The following is a 21,295-nucleotide window of genomic DNA, read 5'->3' on the forward strand; positions in this document are numbered from 1 at the left end:
TATTCTCAGCTATATCCATATGAAAAAGAAGCAGAACTTTATTTTTGCACGTGCTGTATGTCTCATAGATTATTCATGAAACTTGCCACTTTCACATCTAGTAAGACAGACAACCACACGCTTTCACATCCACACACACAGCCGATTTACACTCCCCAATTAACCTAACATGCATGTCTTTAGACTGTGGGAGGAAGCTAGAGCGGAATCCTATGCAAACCATTACTTCACACAAAAAGGCCCCGGCCAACTCCTTTTGCTGTGAGTCAACAGTGCTAATCACTATACCACCATGCTGCCCCTCATGCAACATAATTATAAGGATTAAGTGTGACTCAAGTAAACATTATATATTTGAGAAGAATGCAAAAGAGTCCACTTTGATGATGAGTAAATCGTAGTCTTGTGAGACTTGCATGAAAAAATAAACATGTACTGTTAAAGACAAAAGAATATATAATATTTTTTTCCTTTTTCCATATGTGTATTGTGTTGATGAAAGGAGTGAAAAACCAACACATTGTGTCAGTTTAGAGGCCTATAGGAGAATGTGGGAGAAGTGAAGATGAGGCTTCTTGGAAGTCCTGCTGGGAGACTTCAGAGCTCCTACTGAGTTTGACTGTCGAGACACACGAGAGACTGGGAAAGAGACACCAGCACATTCTTTTTTATTTTTTCGTTAACCTGATCAACTGTCTTCTCTTTTCTACATTTTAGACACATCACATGTAAAGATGAATGCCAAGCTGCATCCATATATATACTCTCTGTTTGCAATGCTCAGACACCTATTTAGCATCAAGTCACAGAAAAATAAAATACTCAGCTTTCACTTACTAAAACTGAAGCACACACTTTTTGGACGTGCTGTTCTGGGGGCAGCCTCAAGTGGCCTTCAGAGGAACTGCAGCTTTTGGCACCGTTCACTCTTCATTTTCAGACCCAGAGGTTGTCACTTTGTTTTAATCTGTCTTTTGTAATGGCCTGGACCTGCACTATTTAGATTTGTACACAGTGCAGATAACTCGAATGGCTGTAATGAGTAACTCATAATGAACAGATCTCCAGGCTGAATTGCCTATTTAGAATTCTAATAATGATTTTGCAAGAAGTAGAAAAAATATCTTTTTTTTTCCTTCTCGGAGACGAAGGAGAAAGCCAGTATTATGTGGAGACTGCTCTCGTCTGACTGTTCTCCGGTGACAGTCAGTTTTATATTGCAGCTTCAATAATAAATAATAAATCTCAATAATAAATTTGACCTGCTAAAATTCCAGCTGGCACCAGCTTTTGGGGGCAGATTTTTGTATGGTGAGGCATCGATTGGTTGATCTGAAAGTATATGTGTCATCTGGAAGAAATTATTCTAAAATTAACCAGGGGCAACAGTTCAAGGCTAAATTCAGGCTTAATCAGGGCAATCTCTACGAGGATTTAGTAAGCTGTGAAAATTCAGGTGTAGCGGTCAGAATTGGAAGATAATAACGCTTCAGGTAAATTTTACTTTCCCTCTGGAAGCAAATCCAATGACTGACTCAACTCTGCTGAAATGAAACTCCTTCACTCGGTAATGTTGCTGATGCAAAAGTGTGTTTCTGAGCCAAAAGATGAATGGATGTTCTTGTGTCCTGTTGCTTGGTTTCCGTGTTAGCTATGGGTTTACAGATAATGGCCTCATAAAACGTATTTGTTCGCTTAACACCCTGAAGTGCGGTTTTTACACAGAGTGCCGAGGAACAATTTTAACAGCTAAAAGTAAAGGAAGGATGCTTTCAAAAACAGTTGAATTAGTGGATTTCATCTAATTGAGAAAAAGTAATGAAAAGAAACAACGTAAATGGATAGTAGACCAAATGCTTGTGGGTGTTTAGGCTTGTTTTTCTGCTGCAGAACGAAACCAATATGATCAGAGGCCTCACTGATTTGAGTGCGATGGATAAGAACGAAAAAATCTGTGCCTAAAACTTCTGCACAATTCTGTATGTTGTTGTCACATGCCCACAATACAAAACACAGCAGCACCCTAATTCTGTCACCCTGCATTTCTGTACCCGTCACTCCTGCTTCTCCTGTTGCTCTTTAAACTCTTTCCTCTCCTTGCCCTACCACTCCTTACCTCATTTTCCCAATTTTCTCCCTTGTACTCACTCACCCCCCACCTTTGCTCCCTTCTCCGTTATATCTTTTCTCGGTCCTTGTCCTTACTGAACTAGAACATTGTTGTCTTATAATACACCAAACGAAAGACAGAAGAAGAAGATCGTTTTAGACTATGTTTAAGCTGATAGGAGGGAGGCGGAGATTGTGGGTCGGGTTCTTGTCAGCACACAAACCACTATTCACTGCCTGAGGAAAAGCCTGTCACTCTTAATCTCATATTGGGTTTGGCTGCACTTCCCTGCGTTTGTGTTTTCCAGTGTGTGTGTGTTTGCTGCATGTGGAAAGTGTCTGTGTGTGCTCATATATGTGTCTCCTGTACGTCACCCTGTGGTAATCTGTGTTAAAAGAAAAAAAATCTCCATATGATTTCGGGGTCATCGCATGATTTTTATTTGTCTCTATTTACCCGAAAACATATACTGTGGAACTGCATTTACCTTCAGTTTTACTGACTAGAATTCACTGTACATATCCTCGAGGCTCCAAATGTACTTTCACGTCTCTATTACAAATTACATAAATATCAGTTAGCTGTATAAACCTGGGGTTACAGTCTCACACGCTAACACAAATTCCTGTCTAATAAGGAAACACGCACAATGTTTCTTTTAGTGTTTAAGTTTGAACACAAATCCAACAACACAAAGTAAAGTTAAAATCCAGCCCAGAGAGACTTCGAAACGAACACCACAGTGATTTTACTTTAGGAACATGTACAGGTGGAAATGAAGGCTACAATGCTACAAGCCTAGCTGCTGTTCACTGGTTTTGTCCAGTGGTTGCAGGGTTGGGATTCGCCATTCACACAGCTAAAACATCACTCTGGCTAGCTGTGTGCGTGCATGCTGTCTGCAGGTGCTTGCAAAGAGCTGATGTTATGTTAGCAGTATGATGCAGGTAATTCTGTCCTGGACACATGTTGCATTTCACTATTTCCTTCTTGTTCGTTAATGAAAGAAAAATAAAAGTAATGCCAAAGTAATCGCCATTCCTCAGAAGTTTCAGACCCTCCACCATTGTCCTCCTCCCTGCACATGATTTGGAAACGAATGCAATGTGATAACTACTGATCTGTCACCTCTTTGTATTTTAATAGGTCGGTATAGACTTCACGGCATCCAATGGGAACCCCCGAGAACCGTCCTCCCTCCACTACATCAACCCACTGGGCAGCAACGAGTACCTCGCTGCCATTTTAGCTGTTGGACAAATCATACAGGACTATGATACGTGAGTATTTAAATCAAATCCTGTGGGGTGGTGCAATGTTTTTAGTCAGTTTAGTGCAAACATTTACATTTTGCATACGTTTCTTGCAAAGAAAGGTCGCAGTAAGAGATGAGTGAGGCTAGTTGATGTAAAGGTTTATCGTTTCACTGCTGAGATCCATAAACTGTACAGATAAGATGGACTTAGTCTCTGTATCCTCATTTTTATATATTTTTACTGCCTTGCTGAAGCGTTGAGCCTTTATAGGAATCTCTCAATAAAAAGGCAGGCCTACCCAAAATTATACCCTGCTTTATCATATATTTTACTCTAAACAGCCCCAGAATTTATAAACTAATTATCATGTTGCACTGAAGAAAAACTTGAAACTGCTGATTAAGACCACAAACTCATTACGAAGTCAAAATTAAAGTAAGCAGTGATGTCATTTTATCATGGAGCATTCAAACTCTGCTCCTAGCGGTTCATCAAAAAAATAAGAGTTTAGAGTATCTGCGCATTGACTTTTCAGACTATGCCATGTTTATATACAGACTATGCTAATCATATTAACTTGTGAACCACAAAGAGAGTGACTGGGGTCCTTAAAAGAACAACAATGATGCATTGGTTTCAGAGCATTTTGACGAAGACATTTACATATTCCAGTTTTGAAGTTTGAGCTTCGAGCAGTTGAGGCTTTGTGGAAAGAACTAAACAGGTTTATCAGTTCCCTAATACCCATCTTAATCCCATCATCTACACAAGCGCCACTGCACAGAGCTGTAGCATGGGCATCGCTTTTGGACTTTAAACACACAAACATCTATTTGTTCTTTTACATTTTGTGTTAAAAATAAGACAGTATAAACACCAATAGCATCTATCGACTGCTATTCCTCCTCTTTCAGTAAATAATTGTACATCAGTATGTCTGATTTTCTGTCCTGTCCTGTCTTTAATGTTTTTCTTTGTGAGAAGACATTTTTCCTCACTGCATCATTTTACCACCAGTTCTCTTCTTGCTTTTCTGTAAATGTCTTTGAATGTGTTTCTATGTGAACAAGGTAACAGGATTTTTCCTGCTATCTAAATCCAGCTTTTTGAATTTGTATGCAAAAAAAAAGGAAAAAAAAAAAAGAAGGTTTAACTAATGTTCCAATCTGTTGTCATGGTTTCCTCCTCAGTGACAAAATGTTTCCAGCTCTGGGATTTGGAGCCCAACTCCCACCAGACTGGAAGGTATGTGTGTGTTGATGGTGTTGTTGTTGTTGTTGTTGTGCGCGTATGTGTGTGTGTTCCAAACACAAACGTAGGTGATACATGTATATGCATGTGGCAAAGAGAGAGGAGGGTGGGTTGTCATCAGCGGACTTACAGTTAAAGCCGAGATGTATTATTTTACACACAGACACACAGGGAGACACACAAATAAAACTATAAGCATTATAGATGCATATTCACATGATTACGCAACTGTCAACCCATCTGTGTTGCCATGGCACTGAGCTGATGAAAAGGACAAAGAAGAGAGAGCAGCACACAGAGGGATGGAGAGAGGGTGGGAGGGAGAAGGTGGGAGAAATGGACGCAATTTCTTAACAATATTGTACAGCGTAGTGAAGGATTATCATTCGATTCATTCATTTCTTTTCTCCTCAGGTGTCACATGAATTTGCCATCAACTTTAACCCAACAAACCCTTTCTGTTCAGGTGAGTTACCACACAGGAGGTTATGATGTCATCTAGACCTTTGCGGCAACCTTATAAGTATTTACAAATAGTTCTCATTTTCATTCATTTTTTTATTTACCCCATCTGAGTTCTGTCTAGTCTAGAAGTCTAGATACCCCATTTACATTTTTGGCCTTTCATACATGATATTAGTTATTTTTCAACATAAACCCATACCATAAAAACATACTTTGATATGTTTACACTTATAGGATGTTGTCATGTTTTTGGATGCAAAAAATAAAGCCACTAACTAGTTAATAGGTGTAAAACCTGTCATTTACAGATAGCTATATAATTAAGGTTATGGCAGAAAAAACACTGTGTGATTAAAAGAAACCACTAATAAAAAAAAACATGCCAACTCCAGATCATGTGACCGCAGCAGGTGGTGCACTCCTCTCTAAGTGCCTTGCTGAGTAAATAACTCCTTAACACATCACCTACACTTGCTACTTTGGATGCTCGTCTAAATTAGAAGTATGAACGCTAATGCACATTATGACACCAAACAGTTCAGAGCAGTGAAAACAGTCCATTCCTTCACATTTAAATATTAAAGTAACAGTGTCTAACAACTCTGACTCTGGGAATCTTTACACAGATTGATTAAATGTTACAACACTCAGGCTTCTGAACAAAAAAAATAACATAAAAAAGAGTAGTTTTTACTATTAGCCGTGGCTACACTTACGCTTTAAACACTGGACTTTAACTTGAGTGTGTTTATTGAGTATAAAGCACCATACCCGAGCAAAGCCTTACAGAGCTGCTTGCATGGCTGCAGATCCTTGTTTCTGAGTAAGAGTAAGTGCATACCCTCACCTTCATCGCACAAAGATGACTTGAAAAGATTCATAAATTGTCAGCACCTCGCTGTAATAACCTCATAGTAAGCTCTCCTTTTACTACACTGAGCTTGCATCTGCTAACACGTTTGAAATGTGTAGGATGCAAACGTATTTATTGACAATTGCAAATCAATTGAGTGCCAACTGCTAAAAGCACATCTGTGAGACCCAGAAAAAAAAATTGTGATTGTGTAACACACGTTTTAGCCTGACTGAGGCAAAGAGGTTATGTTAAATAACTCCATTTATACTCACCCCTGTGCTGAAAAAGGCCCGCGTCAGAACATGAAGTTCAGCTTGTGTTTATTTAAAAAAAAAAACTGCCTCTGCAAATGCCCTTTTCTTTTTAGGGTTAGCTTATTTTCTGGGCCAATACAGCCTCCAGTGCACTCTGAAATGAAAAATTCTAGGCCAAAGGGAAAAAAAGACTTCAGCTGTTATGCAAAACTTTATTCTTGAAACTGCAATATGCAGCTGTCCTGATAACAGAATGGTTTTATGTTCTCAACTATCGGTGTGCAATGTTTTGAATAAGTGCACATTTGTGCGGCATGTTTTTCTCTGAATGTGTATATCTTTATGAAGATGCGAGTGAAGGGAACACAAGTTTTTATATGTATGTATAATTCATATATTCATATATATATATATATATATGAATATATGAATTATACATACATACATACATATATATATATATGTGTGTGTGTATATATACACATACATATATATATATATATATATACATACATATATATATGTATATATATGTGTATACACATACATATATATATACACAGAGAGCTCTTCTCTTCTTTCTAGCGGCCTCTTCATGGTTCCCATTTTGTACCTGGGGATCCCGCAGGCAAATGGGAACCATGAAGAGGCCGCTAGAAAGGCTGCAACCACCAAGTACCTGCAGAGGGTCAGGCAAGTCCTGAGGAGTCAGGTGAATGGTAAGAACAAGATCCGGGCCATCAACACGTACGCCCTGCCCGTGATCAGGTACCCTGCTGGGGTAATAGGCTGGCCAAAGGAGGAGATAGAAGCCACTGACATAAAGACAAGAAAGCTCCTTACCATGCATGGAGGGTTTCACCCCAAGTCCAGCACCCTGAGGCTGTACGCTAAGCGGAAGGAAGGGGGCCGGGGACTGGTGAGTGTCAGCACCACAGTCCAGGATGAGACAACGAACATCCAAGAATACATTGGGAAGATGGCCCCAACTGACCGAGTGCTCAGTGAATACCTCAGGCAGCAGAAACCCAAGAAAGAGGAGGGAGACGAGGAACCATCATGGAAGGACAGGCCCCTGCACGGTATGTACCACCGGCAGATAGAGGAGGTGGCTGATATCCAGAAATCCTACCAGTGGCTGGACAAAGCTGGACTGAAAGACAGCACAGAGGCACTAATCATGGCAGCACAAGAACAAGCTCTGAGTACAAGATCCATAGAGGCTGGGGTCTATCACACCAGGCAAGACCCCAGGTGCAGGCTGTGTAAAGATGCCCCAGAGACAATCCAGCACATAACAGCAGGGTGCAAGATGCTAGCAGGCAAGGCATACATGGAACGCCATAACCAAGTGGCCGGCATAGTGTACAGGAACATCTGTGCGGAGTATAACCTGGAAGTCCCGAGGTCAAAATGGGAGATGCCCCCAAGGGTGGTGGAGAATGACCGAGCTAAGATCCCGTGGGACTTCCAGATACAGACGGACAAAATGGTGGTGGCTAACCAACCGGACATAGTGGTGGTAGACAAACAGAAGAAGACGGCCGTAGTGATCGATGTAGCGGTTCCGAATGACAGCAATATCAGGAAGAAGGAACACGAGAAGCTGGAGAAATACCAAGGGCTCAGAGAAGAGCTTGAGAGGATGTGGAGGGTGAAGGTAACGGTGGTCCCCGTGGTAATCGGAGCACTAGGTGCGGTGACTCCCAAGCTAGGCGAGTGGCTCCAGCAGATCCCGGGAATACCATCGGAGATCTCTGTCCAGAAGAGCGCAGTCCTGGGAACAGCTAAGATACTGCGCAGGACCCTCAAGCTCCCAGGCCTCTGGTAGAGGACCCGAGCTTGAAGGATAAACCGCCCGCAGGGGCGTGCTGGGTGTATATATATATATATATATATATATATATATATATGAATAAGCACTAATGATTTAGGACTTGTGTCTAGACTTATGTCTAGTTTTCAATTTTGACCTTGAAATACTCTATATAAACTTTTTCCCATCTCTCCCAGGACTTTACAAACCTCTCTCCCTCTTGCTTTTCTCTCTGTTTCTTTCCTGCCCTCACTATTTCCAGCTCATCTTCACATTTAAAGTGTATTTGAGTCTAAATTGTTTCTCTCTGCCTTTCTGCATCTTTAGGTGTGGAGGGCATTGCCCAGGCCTACTCTGCGTGTCTCCCTCACATTCGTTTCTACGGTCCGACAAACTTTGCTCCAATCATCAACCATGTAGCACGTTTTGCTTCTCAGGCCCTTCAACAGGAGAAAGCAGCGGTGGGTGGCTACAACTTACCTATTTACCTGCTTTTTACACTCTTAGTTGTTCTTTAGTTAAACCTCTCAAGACACTGTACTCCACAGATAAAACTATTTATATATAAAAGCAGGCTGTAGTCCACAATCAGCTTGACTTTTCTATCTTGTTTGAGAGGTTGACTGTGTTGCCAGAGAGGAGTTTGTGTATTCCCAAACGCAGATGCTGATTCTAACTGTAACCACTGCAAATCCAAGCTTAAACACAACCAGACTTTCACTGCAATCTGTCAGAACGCTCTCTTCTTTTGGCACACCTGTCCATCAAGGCTGTAGGTTACATATACATACTGAGTTTGGTAACTTTATATATATCACTGCTCACTTAGTTACATCTTATTATACCGGGCAGGATCCTCTTTTACCTTCAGAACGGCCTTAGTTCTCCTAGTCATAGATTTAACAATGTGCTGGAAACATTCCTCAGAGCTTTTGGTCCATATTGACATGATTGAATTTGCAGCTGCTGCACATTGATGATCTGAATCTCCTGTTCAGCATCCCAGAGGGGCTCTAATGGGTTGAGATCTGGTGGAGGGCATCTGATTACAGTGAACTCATTGTATTAAGACGAGGAATGGAGGTATGCTGCGGTGTTTATCATACAGTTGATACTGAGGTTCTGCGTAATGTGCCAAGGAAATATCCCCTTCGTCATGAGGAGCGAATGCTTATGCAGGATTCTGAGTCTGTTCAGTTCTGGTGAGCCTCAGTTTCCTGCTCTTAGCTGACAGGAGGGACACTTGTTTTGGTCTCCAGTGTTGTGCATTCAGAGATGCTCTTCTGCACTTCATTGTAACACGTGGTTATTTAAGTTCCCGCTGCCTTCCTATCAGCTCTTAATAGTCTGGCCATTCAAAGACCTCTGGCATAAACAAGCCATTTTTGCCCAGAGAACTGCTGCTCACTATTGTCTATTTTTCTGGCCTTTTTCTATACAGGAGAGGGGGGTAGAGGCATGCTTTCACCTATCCCAGCTGTCATTATATACAACAGTTATAAAACAGAAGTACCATTTATGTCAATTTTGTTGTATATAGCCTCTCCCCGCTGAACCACGGGTGACCGTGCCACTTACCGGTGTTGGCCAGAGGGACGATGGCGCGATATGGTAGCCTCGCTTCTGTTGTAGCCAGGGCAGCTGTGGCTACAACTGTAGCTCGCCTCCATCAGTGTGTGAAAGAATAGTGGAATTGTAAAGCGCTATATAAATGCAATCCGTTATTATTACCAATTCTACTTTAAGAAAAGACAGCACATTTTAAAGCTGGAGTGTATGAGTGTTACATTAAAAATCTAAAGTAAAAATGTTGAAAGATTTAGCTTTAGAATATCTCAATATCTTGCAGCTGTTTTTTTCTGTTGTTATCTATGTTACCTATAGTAGCTGAGATAGGCTCCAGCCCCCCTGCAACCCTGAATGGGATAAGTGGAAGACAGTGGTTGGATGGATGGTATCTCTCACAACCTAAGGAAACAAAGAAATCATTCTAAAAAAAAAAAACTACTCTTTTCTATATTTGAATTTTCAGCCACCACACACAGCAGATAAATTCCTAAACTGGATTCCTACATTGAATCATTCAAGCCCTTTATGAAGGACCGCATACAGTGCTGAATTAGCCCGCTAGTCCCAGGTATTGTCCCTATTTCACGGTATACCAGAGTTTTACATTAGGGATCTGGAGTGACATTTCTATGCAGGACCACAGGTAGTGATGTTTTACGTCATCCAACAAGGACCGATGTGCCTCGACCTTGAGAGGGGAGCATCTGTAGTGATGGACAGCGACTTCGCTACAGCTGTGGCTGCACAGAGTGACAACGACAGAAAAAGAAATAGGAAGTGTTGACAATGATTTTCTGAGGCCAGGATTATACTTGCTTGCGGACGTGGACGCAGACGCTGCTGCTGCTCTATTATACTTTTTACTTTTTCTTGGGGGCTATTCAGTTAGTCAGTTCCCGTGTAGTGCCTGTCATGAAAAAATTGCTGCCACATGGGCAGGCACGCAGAGCCCTTACTTCCCTTGGATCTAAGCAGACCCTTGCATTCTCAAGAACGTGGAAATTCCAACACTGTCGTGTTTATAGCGTTGTGTAACTACACCAGAAGGAGATCAAATCTGTTAAAATCAGCTCAGGTGTGACAATTAAAGGTTTTAATTTTCCTTCAAATGTGAACGAACCCTGAGTTAGTGCAGCTAGCACAGCTTAGAGCTGACATTGCCCAAAGCACAGAGGGAATGTCTACACCTGTGCTGCCCTTAACAGCTGCAGAAATACACATGTACTCTCTGTGATGCTACCCAGTTTAGTTTATAAAGGAAATTAAGGAACAAAGAGAGGAAAGGTCACATAAACAGTTAAATCAATACATGTCGTCGTCTGGGGAAATTAAACACTGACTGAAAATTTCAGGCTACTCGGAAACCTAATTCGATTTCTTTCTGATTGTTAAGCTTTTTTAATGAAGGCAAAGGTCAAGCAGGGTTCCCTCTAATGGAAGTGGTACCTAATTTAATTGATTTTGATTAAGGACATTAGAAGTCTTATTTTAGCTTGAGTTTGTACCTTTTTTTTGAGGGGGCTGGTTGCCTTTTTTGTCTTTAATTATAATGAAATGTAATATTGTATAAATTTCAATCTTGTCATTTCCATTTTAAAAACTTATAAATGCAATTTTTGTGACATTCCATTTAAATAATTTTCTTTCTCTTTAAAACTGAACGTTTCCCAAGCACTCTAAAGCGCTCCCTCCAGTCATTTGTCTCCAAACCTATGATAACGTTGCAAGGGATTATCAAAATATAAAATAAAACTTTGATTTAATGTGAAATTATTCAATGAATTATTTTGAATCTCATGTTAGCGTGATGTTTGTGGGTTTTTGTTCATGTTTTGCATTTGTATGCTTGAAATTAGAATGTCAGTTTCAGTTGTTGTTCATGCAAAGTACAAAATACATCAAGTCTGTATTATTCATGAGTGTCAAAAGGTCCCCTCTCTACCTGTGAATTAATTCATATTTTGAAAGATTATATTAGAGGATCCAGGTATTAGGTAATCCTTTGACTTGGGATGGAAATTATTTTTGCTTGTGTGATTCTCTGCTAATCCAGAGAGACCATATACCCAACAGATTGCATGTTATATGTATATGTGTTGTGATTTCTTTGATCAATTGTTTGAGTATTTTCTTTATTCCCATTCAAGTCCATTGCAGTCTGATTAGTAGTAGTTGTGGATTAAAACATAAAAGCTAAAGTGTAAGCAGAACCATAGGATGAAGCACGTTATGTTACTGTATATTCCTGGAAACAGACAATTATTTTACTCAATAAAAATTCTACTTCAACAAAAAAAAGCAAAAACTTCTTAAAACTTCATTTTACAATTTAGATTTGATCAGCGATTCTTTATATGCAGGTTTTTATGCCCAAGACACCGATGAAATTAAAGTTAAATCAAAGTTAATTTTGATAGTTTTTAAAAGTAAATGTAAAAAAAGAGACATTTCTGATTGGATGCCAAGAATCAAATTAGGACTGTGCTGGAAGGCGCTCATTCACTTTGATATTTTATAGCTTCATACTTTATGGAAAAGTTGAATTTATTTATTTACTTTTAGTGATTACAAACTCATTTGGTTTGCACTGAAATATCTTGAGAGTTAAAAAACCCAAATCTACCTGGTCCTATTAATCGCCCTCTAAACCTAATGAGCAGTAGACGGATTAGTCGAAGGGCCAGATGAATCTCTCAGGTACTGTGTCAGATCTGGCTTACTGGATTTTTCCTGTTTCTTGTACATGACTTTTAAATACAGTTAATCTGCCATAGATAGTTTGTAGGCCTGCCACTTCTTATTTGGGCCTCCATTTACCCAGTTTCCTCACATTTTTTAAGGACACACTGAGTTATAAAAAAATAAACATTCACCTTAGAAAGTCTGTAAACTATCTATATAGGCCAAACATGGGAGTCTGTGGGCGTTGACTGACTGATGCCTTCTTTCACCTTATGTTTTATTGTGATTCTGTGTCACAGGTATTTAGGCTCTTTTTTGATTCAATCTCAGTTTTTGTCATTTTTCTGCTTTTGCTGTTCGATGGTGCTCTGCCCTTTATGGCGTGCAGTTAGTAAGTTTCCCTTCATTCAATTTAGTAGCCATATGTATACATATGTCATATCTCACACCAGAGAAATGCAAACATTACACTAATATTTATTTACTAACCAGTAATAGTCGACAGGGAATGCCTGTCAGGGAAGTTGATACTCACAATTTATCTACACTGATGGCTGACGGAGCTAACAAGTGTGTGCATCTGTTGGCTCGGTCTCCTGGTATGTAGATCAGCGTGTCAGGAAGGAAGGTGGCAGACTGGAGTGACGACGTCTGTCCTAGCTTCTTCTATCTTACACCTCATTGCAGCTGAGACACTGACCAGGGAGGCTTCTTGTTTTTTCATTCTCGTGCCAGTGGCTCGGTTCTGGGTAGGACTCAATCAGTCGCTGCTGGATGGACTTGTTTAAAGTTTGTCTGTGATCATCGGCTTTTGACACTGTTGACCACCACATCCTCCTCGAAAGGCTTAAACATTGGGTTGGTGTATCGGGTACTGCCTTGGAGTGGTTCTCCTCATATCTACATAACCGATCTTTTTCTGTGGTGGTCCCCGATTTTAGGTCATCTTCTACCTCCCTTACTTGTGATGTCCCTCAGGGTTCGGTTTTGGGGCCTTTAATGTTCTTAATATATCTTCTCCCATTCCAGCATTTAATGGGCTCTTTTGAGGACATCTCTTATCACTGTTATTCTGATGATATTCAGTTGTACATCTCTTTTAAGCCCCAGGATTTATCTAAGCTTCAGCTTTTAAATGACTGCTTAGATTGTATCAAACATTGGATGGCTGTAAATTTCCTCCAACTCAACGAGGGGAAAACTGAAGTCCTCATATGTGCTCCGGACAGATTTGTATCCCAGATAGTGAAAGCCCTTGGTCCTCTTTCTGTGTATGTTAAATCCTCTATCAGGAATTTAGGTGTCACTTTTGACTCGACTCTTACATTGGATGGGCATGTGAAATCTCTGGTTCAGTCTTGTTTTTATCATTTAAGAAATGTGGCTAAGTTAAGCCCTATTTTATCTCGCCCTGAACTGGAGATTGCTATACATGCATTTATTTCCTCACGCTTGGACTATTGTAGCTCTTTGTTTATGTGTCTAAGCAAAGGTTCTCTGGATCGTCTGCAGGTTGTGCAAAACGCTGCAGGTAGACTGTTGACAAAATCCTCCAAGTAGTCACATGTGACACCATTGCTATTTCAGCTATACTGGCTTCCTGTTGAATTTAGAGTACATTTTAAGATCCTGGTCTTGACATTTAGAGCCTTGCATGGACTGGCACCTCCCTACATTTCCGGACTCGGTAGTTGTTTTCAAAAAACAACTCAAAACTCACCTTTTTAAAACTGTTTTTGGTTCAATTTCTGCCTGTTTTATATTGTCTGTTTTACCCTTTTATTATTTGTTATCCTATGTGCAGCACTTTGTGATTTCTGTCTAGAAAGGTGCTATATAAATAAAATTTTATTTATTATTTATTTTATTTATCTTTTATTTTTAGTTCATTTTAGATAGCCTGAGCGATCTTATCATAAGCGCAGTTGTGCTTGCAGCAGTTCTACTGTAATGCTGGGTACTTTCGAGACACATATACATCCCAAACACCTTTAGCAGCAGAAAAAGTCATGAATAGCATATTTCAGCTGAGCTTGCCTGATCTGAATTGGCTTTCATGCAAAAAAACGACTGAACTGCAACATGCTGTACTTCCAGTGGCTTATTATATGTCAGTGAAGCTAACACCTAAAACCCAAAATAAGAGCAACCCTAAGGCTCTATGACACATCCAAAAAAGACGTTCTATTTTGGCAGCGTTTCTTGGTAGTGTTCCTCGAACACCGGGGCCGACACATTCTTATGATTTATCGTAACTTCCTTTTATGATATTTATCTTTGTGTCAAAAACAGAATTATGCCACGTTGCTCTTCTGCTGCTTTATAAACACTATAGAGTGTACAAAAACAAACAAAAAGCACCGGAGCAGAGACAGTGTTCTCATGCATAAGGCTCCACGTGATGTTGTCATTGGTATGAGTATATAGATGTGCAGCACTCGCTGAAGTTTGGGATCTACAAACTTTAAACATATACATGTCCTTCTCCTGTACATATCCACTGGCATTTCTACTGCCTATATGTGACGAGAGTGTAGTGGCTGGGTATCATTATGCTCCCACGGTGCTTTTTGTCCCTAATTGTACCCTGTCACCCTGTGGAGAAAAAATACATGAGCAGAATACACAAAGGCTTGTACTCGTCTGTGTGTTGTGCGCCAGAATCCTTTTGTTTCTGTAAGGAAATGATTGCAGACCCTTTTCTTGTCTTATATTACAGCGAGTTCAAACACGGGTTGAAATTAGGAAGGAATAACAGACAATGAGGATGTAACAGCTGCAGCACAAATGCGCGTGCGTGCGCACAGGCTACACGCTGAGTTACTGGTTAGACTGGTGTGTGTTGGAGAAAGTCAGTGGGTAGGCTTCACAAATCAGCTACTCCTCAGCCTTGGCGTTTCTGTTTCTCAGATAATGAGAGAACCTGCGACTGCAGACTGTGCGAGTGTGTATGATCACGCTCCTGCCAGTGACACGCGTACACACCCAGGCTGCAGGCCAGCGCAGTCTGTGCGTGCCTCAGTGTGTGAGCGACCCTGTCTGTCTGTGTGATAATGATTCTCTAATGAGCGCTGCTGTTAGCACATTAAAGAGACAGGCTTCAGAGTCGTCCTCGCGTGTGTGACTGTTTGCGTGTCACGTGGAAGTGCGATTTTCTTCCAAGAAAAGTCAGTGTGCATCGTCACTTTGTCTGTTCTTATCGTAGGACAACCATTTGCATTTCATTATGCAGAATTGATGCATGCTATTTTGTGCCAGAGAGAGATATAGTCCAGCAGTTATGTATTTGGACAGTTTTATTTGGGTTTTTTGTTATAAAATAATCCCACATTAAAGCATGTAGTCTTAGCTTCTTCTTCTTTTTAAATACATTTGCATCAGAACACAGAAAGAACTATTGGAGATGTAGCTTTTTAAACACATTCTGCATCCTGCTCAGTGAGGAAACGTCGTCCACTGAGTTTTGCTGCATCCTTATTGTTTTTCTTCTGTCAGCAAAGACACATTTGGACCCATACATGCTGGACTCGTAACACCACCCCCCACCATTTTTCAAAGGTGCTTTGGTCAGCCAGAGGTCCTCAGCTACATTCATATCTATATTTTGATAGAGGGTGAACATTTGAATTATGAATTTTGTTAAAGTTGACTAGAAGTTAGCATGAAGGTCTCCTGGGAGCATCCTGGGAGGCAACTACAATGCAAATAATTTTATGCTCATCCACAAGTCTTGTTCTCATCTGTTTGACTACTTTTTTCTTGTTTTGTAGTTTTCTTACTCTTTTAGAACTCAGTTTTTTTCTTTTCACTGTTGCCAGGTGTTTGCTTATTGGGGTCTCAATAATACGGTAGTCTTTATCTTGGAGTGCCTTAAGGCAACTGTGTTTGTGATGCTATAGAAATAATCTTGAAGTGATCTGAATTTACTTTAACGCCGAAACTAAGTTACAATAAATCCAGCCATTTATCTTTCACTTCCATTATTTTGTCATGATTTTTTCTTTTCATTGGCACAAATGGAGTTCAGATGGAGTTCAGCTTGATGAAATGCAGAAAGGCTTTATTTCTGCGTTGTATTTGACTCTTCTTCACCATCACTCGTAATAATATCTGTTTTGTTTTGTTTTTCTAGCACTCTTTTTCCTCTTCATCCGCAATATGCGACTCTGTTTACCATTATTCACAGCATAATGATCATTACTGAATTTGTGTTTCAAGTCTTTTTGTAGTTGTAGATTCATCTTCAAGAGCTCAACTAAAAATAACTTTTTGTTGTTTGCTAATTCTTCTCATTTTTTCTCGCACCATCCTTCTTCCCCTCTGCAGCAGTACTTTACACTGCTCATTATAACAGACGGTGTCATCAGCGATATGGATGAGACGCGCGACGCTATTGTGCAGGCATCGAAGCTACCCATGTCCATCATCATCATTGGCGTGGGCAATGCCGACTTTGCCGCCATGGAGTTCCTGGATGGGGACGCCAGCGTTTTGAGGTCCAGCACAGGAGAGGAGGCTGTTCGGGATATTGTGCAGTTTGTCCCTTTCAGGGATTTCCGCAACGTAAGTATTGGTTTCAGTAGATACACACAAATATGTATAAACACCCAGTCTGATATGTTCTTATTCTCCAAATTGGCTGATGCTGCCCTCGAATACATGTAACACGAAATTCTTTCTGTTTACATAAAAAGAATTCAGTTTCTTCTCATAATGTTGCAGATTTCACATAATACACAAGGCTGAAATGTGTTCATTTTAATGAGGCTTCATACATGCTTGCTGCAGGTCAGCACACTGGTTAATTAGTGTGTGCACATTTTCAGGCTGTGCACAGGAGGGCTCATTAGGGCATTTTGGGTTTTGTCATCGTCTTTTTATGTGTTTATTTTTTGTCTGTGTGTGTGTGTGTGTGTGTGTGTGTGTGTGTGTGTGTGTGTGTGTGTGTGTGTGTGTGTGTGTGTGTGGGCTGATGGTGGGCGAGTTGATTTCCTCTGTAGTGGGAGGAACAGACAGTGTTTACTGGCTTCATTCCAGATTGTTGGTGGGAGGTTAAGAGACAGCAACTGACTGAACAGAGAGGAAGAGAGAGAAATGAAGCCTAAGACAGAGAGGAAATGTGGAAATTAGAGTGACCTGATTGATAAGCTGTGCTGGGAGGGTAGATTCTTTTGTACTAATTATTATCATTAGGGTTGTATAGTGCTACTTTGAAAGTTAACAGTTTTTTTTAACAAGTTAAAATGGGACTTGATGCTCGGTTCAAGCTAAGTATGATGGGTCCTGGGCTCCACTAAGGTAGTGTTGTTTCCCAGTTTGATTAGCTGTACCTCAGGGGTTTGGGCAGAGATGACCATATTAACAGTAGAAAATCTATGAAACAGAGTGTTTAGAGCTTTATGAAGGCTGCTGTACAGCTTTTGGTATAAAGATATTACTTAGCAACCTTTTTACTTAAGAGCATCTGTCACTGTACCTGTTTAGAGATGACAGGAAATAAGGAAAAGGATTAAACATTTATAAGTAAGGTGAAAGCAGTCAAAGCATTAGCTTTAAAATACTGAGCTTTACCACATGACATCATTGACACACTGAATTCAGTTTAGCTCAGTTTTATTTATCAAATTGTTATTTTTCCCAGCGAATGCCATCAACCTCTAGCGACCACTTGCAGTCACTCAGGGAATATTCATTTATCCTCTCACAACCAGTGGTCGTCAGATGGTCATAGACTGGTCTCTAAGCCTTTGAGACTGGGGCATTATTCACTTGATCCTACATTGTCATCACGATTGTCACACACTGGTGAACAAGTTAATGTGCTTAGTGGTAACTTGTCTACAATACCTCAACACTTAGTAGTATAAAACGTAAGAGTAGTTATTATGCATTTATGGTTAATTTAAGAATTCTGTCTTCACTCATATGGACGCTGTACACATATTGCACTTGGTAAGTGACAGGGTAAATGGCTAATGCACAAGCCGACTGTTTTGAACACACTCCACACACAATTTCACAGTGAGTGTATTAAAAAGGCCAAGGTTTCTGTACGAGAGTGAAAATGTCTCATTTTAAATCTTTCAATTTATTCAACCTAAAACGCAATGTGTTGTTTTTTTCTCTTCCTCTCAGGCGCCCAAGGAAACCCTTGCAAAGTCAGTTCTGGCTGAGCTGCCTCAGCAGGTCACCCAGTACTTTAAGCAGCGGAATCTACCGCCCATTAACCCAGCACCAGAGTGAGACGCCCCGAAGACGAGAGCCCACATGAGATACAAGAGCTTGACGAAACCCCTCCTTTTTGTTAATGGCAAACAAAACAGAACGAAACTGTACAGTATATGTCAGCAGTAGACAAAAATTAGTTGTGGAAAAAAAAAATCCAACGTTGAAGACATCTCTAAGTTTTCACTGATTAAAGAATGTTTGGTCAGTTTTCAGTGTAAACCCATCTGAAGTGATACTCTTTCTTTCTTCAGTCTTTCCAGCACACAGATCAGTGATGATAATGTGTAGAGTACCTTGCATGTCCAAAATGTGCAGATAAAATGCAGGTGAAACACTGGCCTGTTTAGGGGAAAATAAATTAACTTATCAGGATGTATTTTTTTTCTTTTGCTTTTTGCATGTGTATGTGTCTTGTGATTGATACCATGTGATACATACAACTCCTTTGTGTGAAGTCCTCTTTAAGCTGAACTGTATCAGTGGTTGATTCCTCTTTATTCTTGTACCTTTTCAGGTAGCATATCAGATGAAAGCTGTTTGCTTTTGTGCTCATGTGTGATGGACTCATACACTGAGTCTCAACAGAGCAGCATTTATTTAACCCTCCAGGGGGAAGGGTTCTGTTTAAAAGTTTTGATCAGCAGTTATCTGGGAGGCAGATTTAATGCTCCACTATCCTTGGTGAAGTAAAGAGGACATAACCAGAGAAGAATGAGGCATACTGGCAGCTGTAGCACTACCACAGGACAGATGTTGGACACTGAGTGTATTCAGTAGGCCGTTTTGCTAGCTTTTAAAAAATCCGTGTATTTTACTTATGACTTAAGTTCATCCTGCATGTTGCCAGTATCTACTCACTGTTTACAAACTGATGATCACAAATGCATGATGGGTTTTTTTCCTCAAATTATGTACTTACCAGATTTTGTAAATATTTTATGAGATTCTGTTGCAAAGAAAGTATTACGTGATAAAGACAGAGGCTGCAGCTGTCACAGCCTTAACAACTGGAGAGGGCAGAGAGAGCAGAGAAGGTTCTGATATGCATATATCGAATGTATATTTCTATGACACTGTTTATGTTATAAGAAGCCAATGTTTATGCCATGTTTTTAATGTACTTTTTATGCAGTGCTGAATCGTGTAATTAAACTGAAATGTGTATTGCTGTGCATCTTTGTACTAAATGTGTTGCTATTAATTTTATAAAGTTGTGTCTATGTCCACACTCAGGATAATAAAGTAAAGGAAAAGTCTCTTGGCCTCTGTGCAATGCCTATTGCACAACTTCCATTGAGTACTTATGAGACTAGCAGTATGATGCTGTAACTTTGAAACCACGTGTTATCCTGGTTGATCTATGATTTTAGTTGCATTCTCTTTGTTTTATAGTCCATTAAATTTTTCATTGAATGGCGGCTCTGAACTGTAGGACCGAGCCACACTCTGATAATGTGGAGAACATTGACTTCCCTGAAAATGATGTCGGGACAGCAGCACATGTTGCTATAACACTTGGTACAGAATTAACGATGTCTTCAAACATTGCAAGTTACCAAAGATCTGTGCACTAGTCTAGGCTGTGCACTTATAAGTCTCTGAATTTTTTTTTAAAGCACTACCATCTAAGAACCTAAAGATCACAGCCATTCAGCATTTATCTGGATCCTTCTGACTTATATATTGAAAAATTCTCCAGATTCTCTGAATGCAAATGTGACCTGTGGTCTTTAACAATGTGGTTTTAACAGAGAAGTGAACCCTGCCCACTGATACCCCTGCCTCTCGGAGTTGCTCTTTTTATACTCATGTTGCTGACTTTTGTCCGTTAACCAAATTAGATGTAAAATGCTCGATCCGGTGTGTTTTTCAGAATTGTATCCATCCATCCATTCACTTCCGCTTATCCTTTTCAGGGTCGTGGGGGGCGCTGGAGCCTATCCCAGCTGTTATAGGGCGAGAGCTAGGGTACACCCTGGACAGGTCGCCAGTTTGTCGCAGGGCCTTGTTTCCAGTGTTGTTGAAATGGTTTTTTTTTAGTAATAAAATTTCATCAACTTTAATGTGCAAAAATCACAGTAAATTTTGGGGCAGCAGTGGTAGTCGTTTTTGCAGGTGGTGCATTGATTAGCACGTTTGGCTCACAGCAAAGGTCCTGGGTTGTCTGTCTCCATGTGTTAGCCCTGCAGCAGTTTGGCAACTTTTCCAGGGTGTACCCTGCTTCTTGCCCAATAACAGCAGAGATAAACTCACATGACCCACATGACTGGATAAGAGGAAAGCTGGATGGCATTGTGTTTTTATCTACAGCTTTTGGAAATAACGCTGTATGAATATTCTCAAAATAACCACAAAAAAGTAGCCACAAAATGATGCAACAAAACTAAAAACAAACACCCACAAAGAGATACAAAATTATCTGAAGCTATGCAACATAGAAACAGCTACAACGCAATGTAAAGGGACCACAATAAGACGTTTAACACCAGTGATGCAGGGTGACTATGAAGAGTTACAAAATTACTACAGAAGAGGAAATGCAACCTTTAAAGCAACCACATAGAAACAAATAAATACAAATAGATGTTCACTCACCCCAAGCTTCTACACCTGCCTCTATACATAAGAGCAAATTTTACAGACACAGAGATGTGGGTGGTGGACACTTATATACTTTAACTCCACATGACTCACCTCTGATTTTTCCCATTGGTTTTGCTTAGACTCAAGAGATCATGAATTACAGCTTGCCGCTATTAAACAGACTAAGGAGACTAATTTCAGCTTACATAAAATTTGGCAGCTTAG

At 40.2% G+C, this 21,295-nt stretch overlaps 1 protein-coding gene across 1 annotated transcript in view; it reads left to right on the forward strand.

The window, feature by feature from the left end:
* The window catches only part of cpne2 (copine II), a 53,445-nt gene extending 33,702 nt beyond the window's left edge, over positions 1 to 19,743 (forward strand). The window contains exons 11-16 of the mRNA XM_026172976.1: positions 3,257 to 3,390; positions 4,557 to 4,611; positions 5,032 to 5,083; positions 8,336 to 8,469; positions 16,586 to 16,822; positions 18,395 to 19,743. Coding sequence (XP_026028761.1) covers positions 3,257 to 3,390; positions 4,557 to 4,611; positions 5,032 to 5,083; positions 8,336 to 8,469; positions 16,586 to 16,822; positions 18,395 to 18,502 — 720 coding nt within the window. The 3' untranslated portion in view covers positions 18,503 to 19,743. The remainder of the gene's footprint in view (positions 1 to 3,256; positions 3,391 to 4,556; positions 4,612 to 5,031; positions 5,084 to 8,335; positions 8,470 to 16,585; positions 16,823 to 18,394) is intronic.
* The last annotated feature ends 1,552 nt before the right edge of the window (positions 19,744 to 21,295 follow it).

This window comes from Astatotilapia calliptera, chromosome 7, assembly GCF_900246225.1.
Source record: "Astatotilapia calliptera chromosome 7, fAstCal1.2, whole genome shotgun sequence".
Taxonomy (NCBI): domain Eukaryota; kingdom Metazoa; phylum Chordata; class Actinopteri; order Cichliformes; family Cichlidae; genus Astatotilapia; species Astatotilapia calliptera.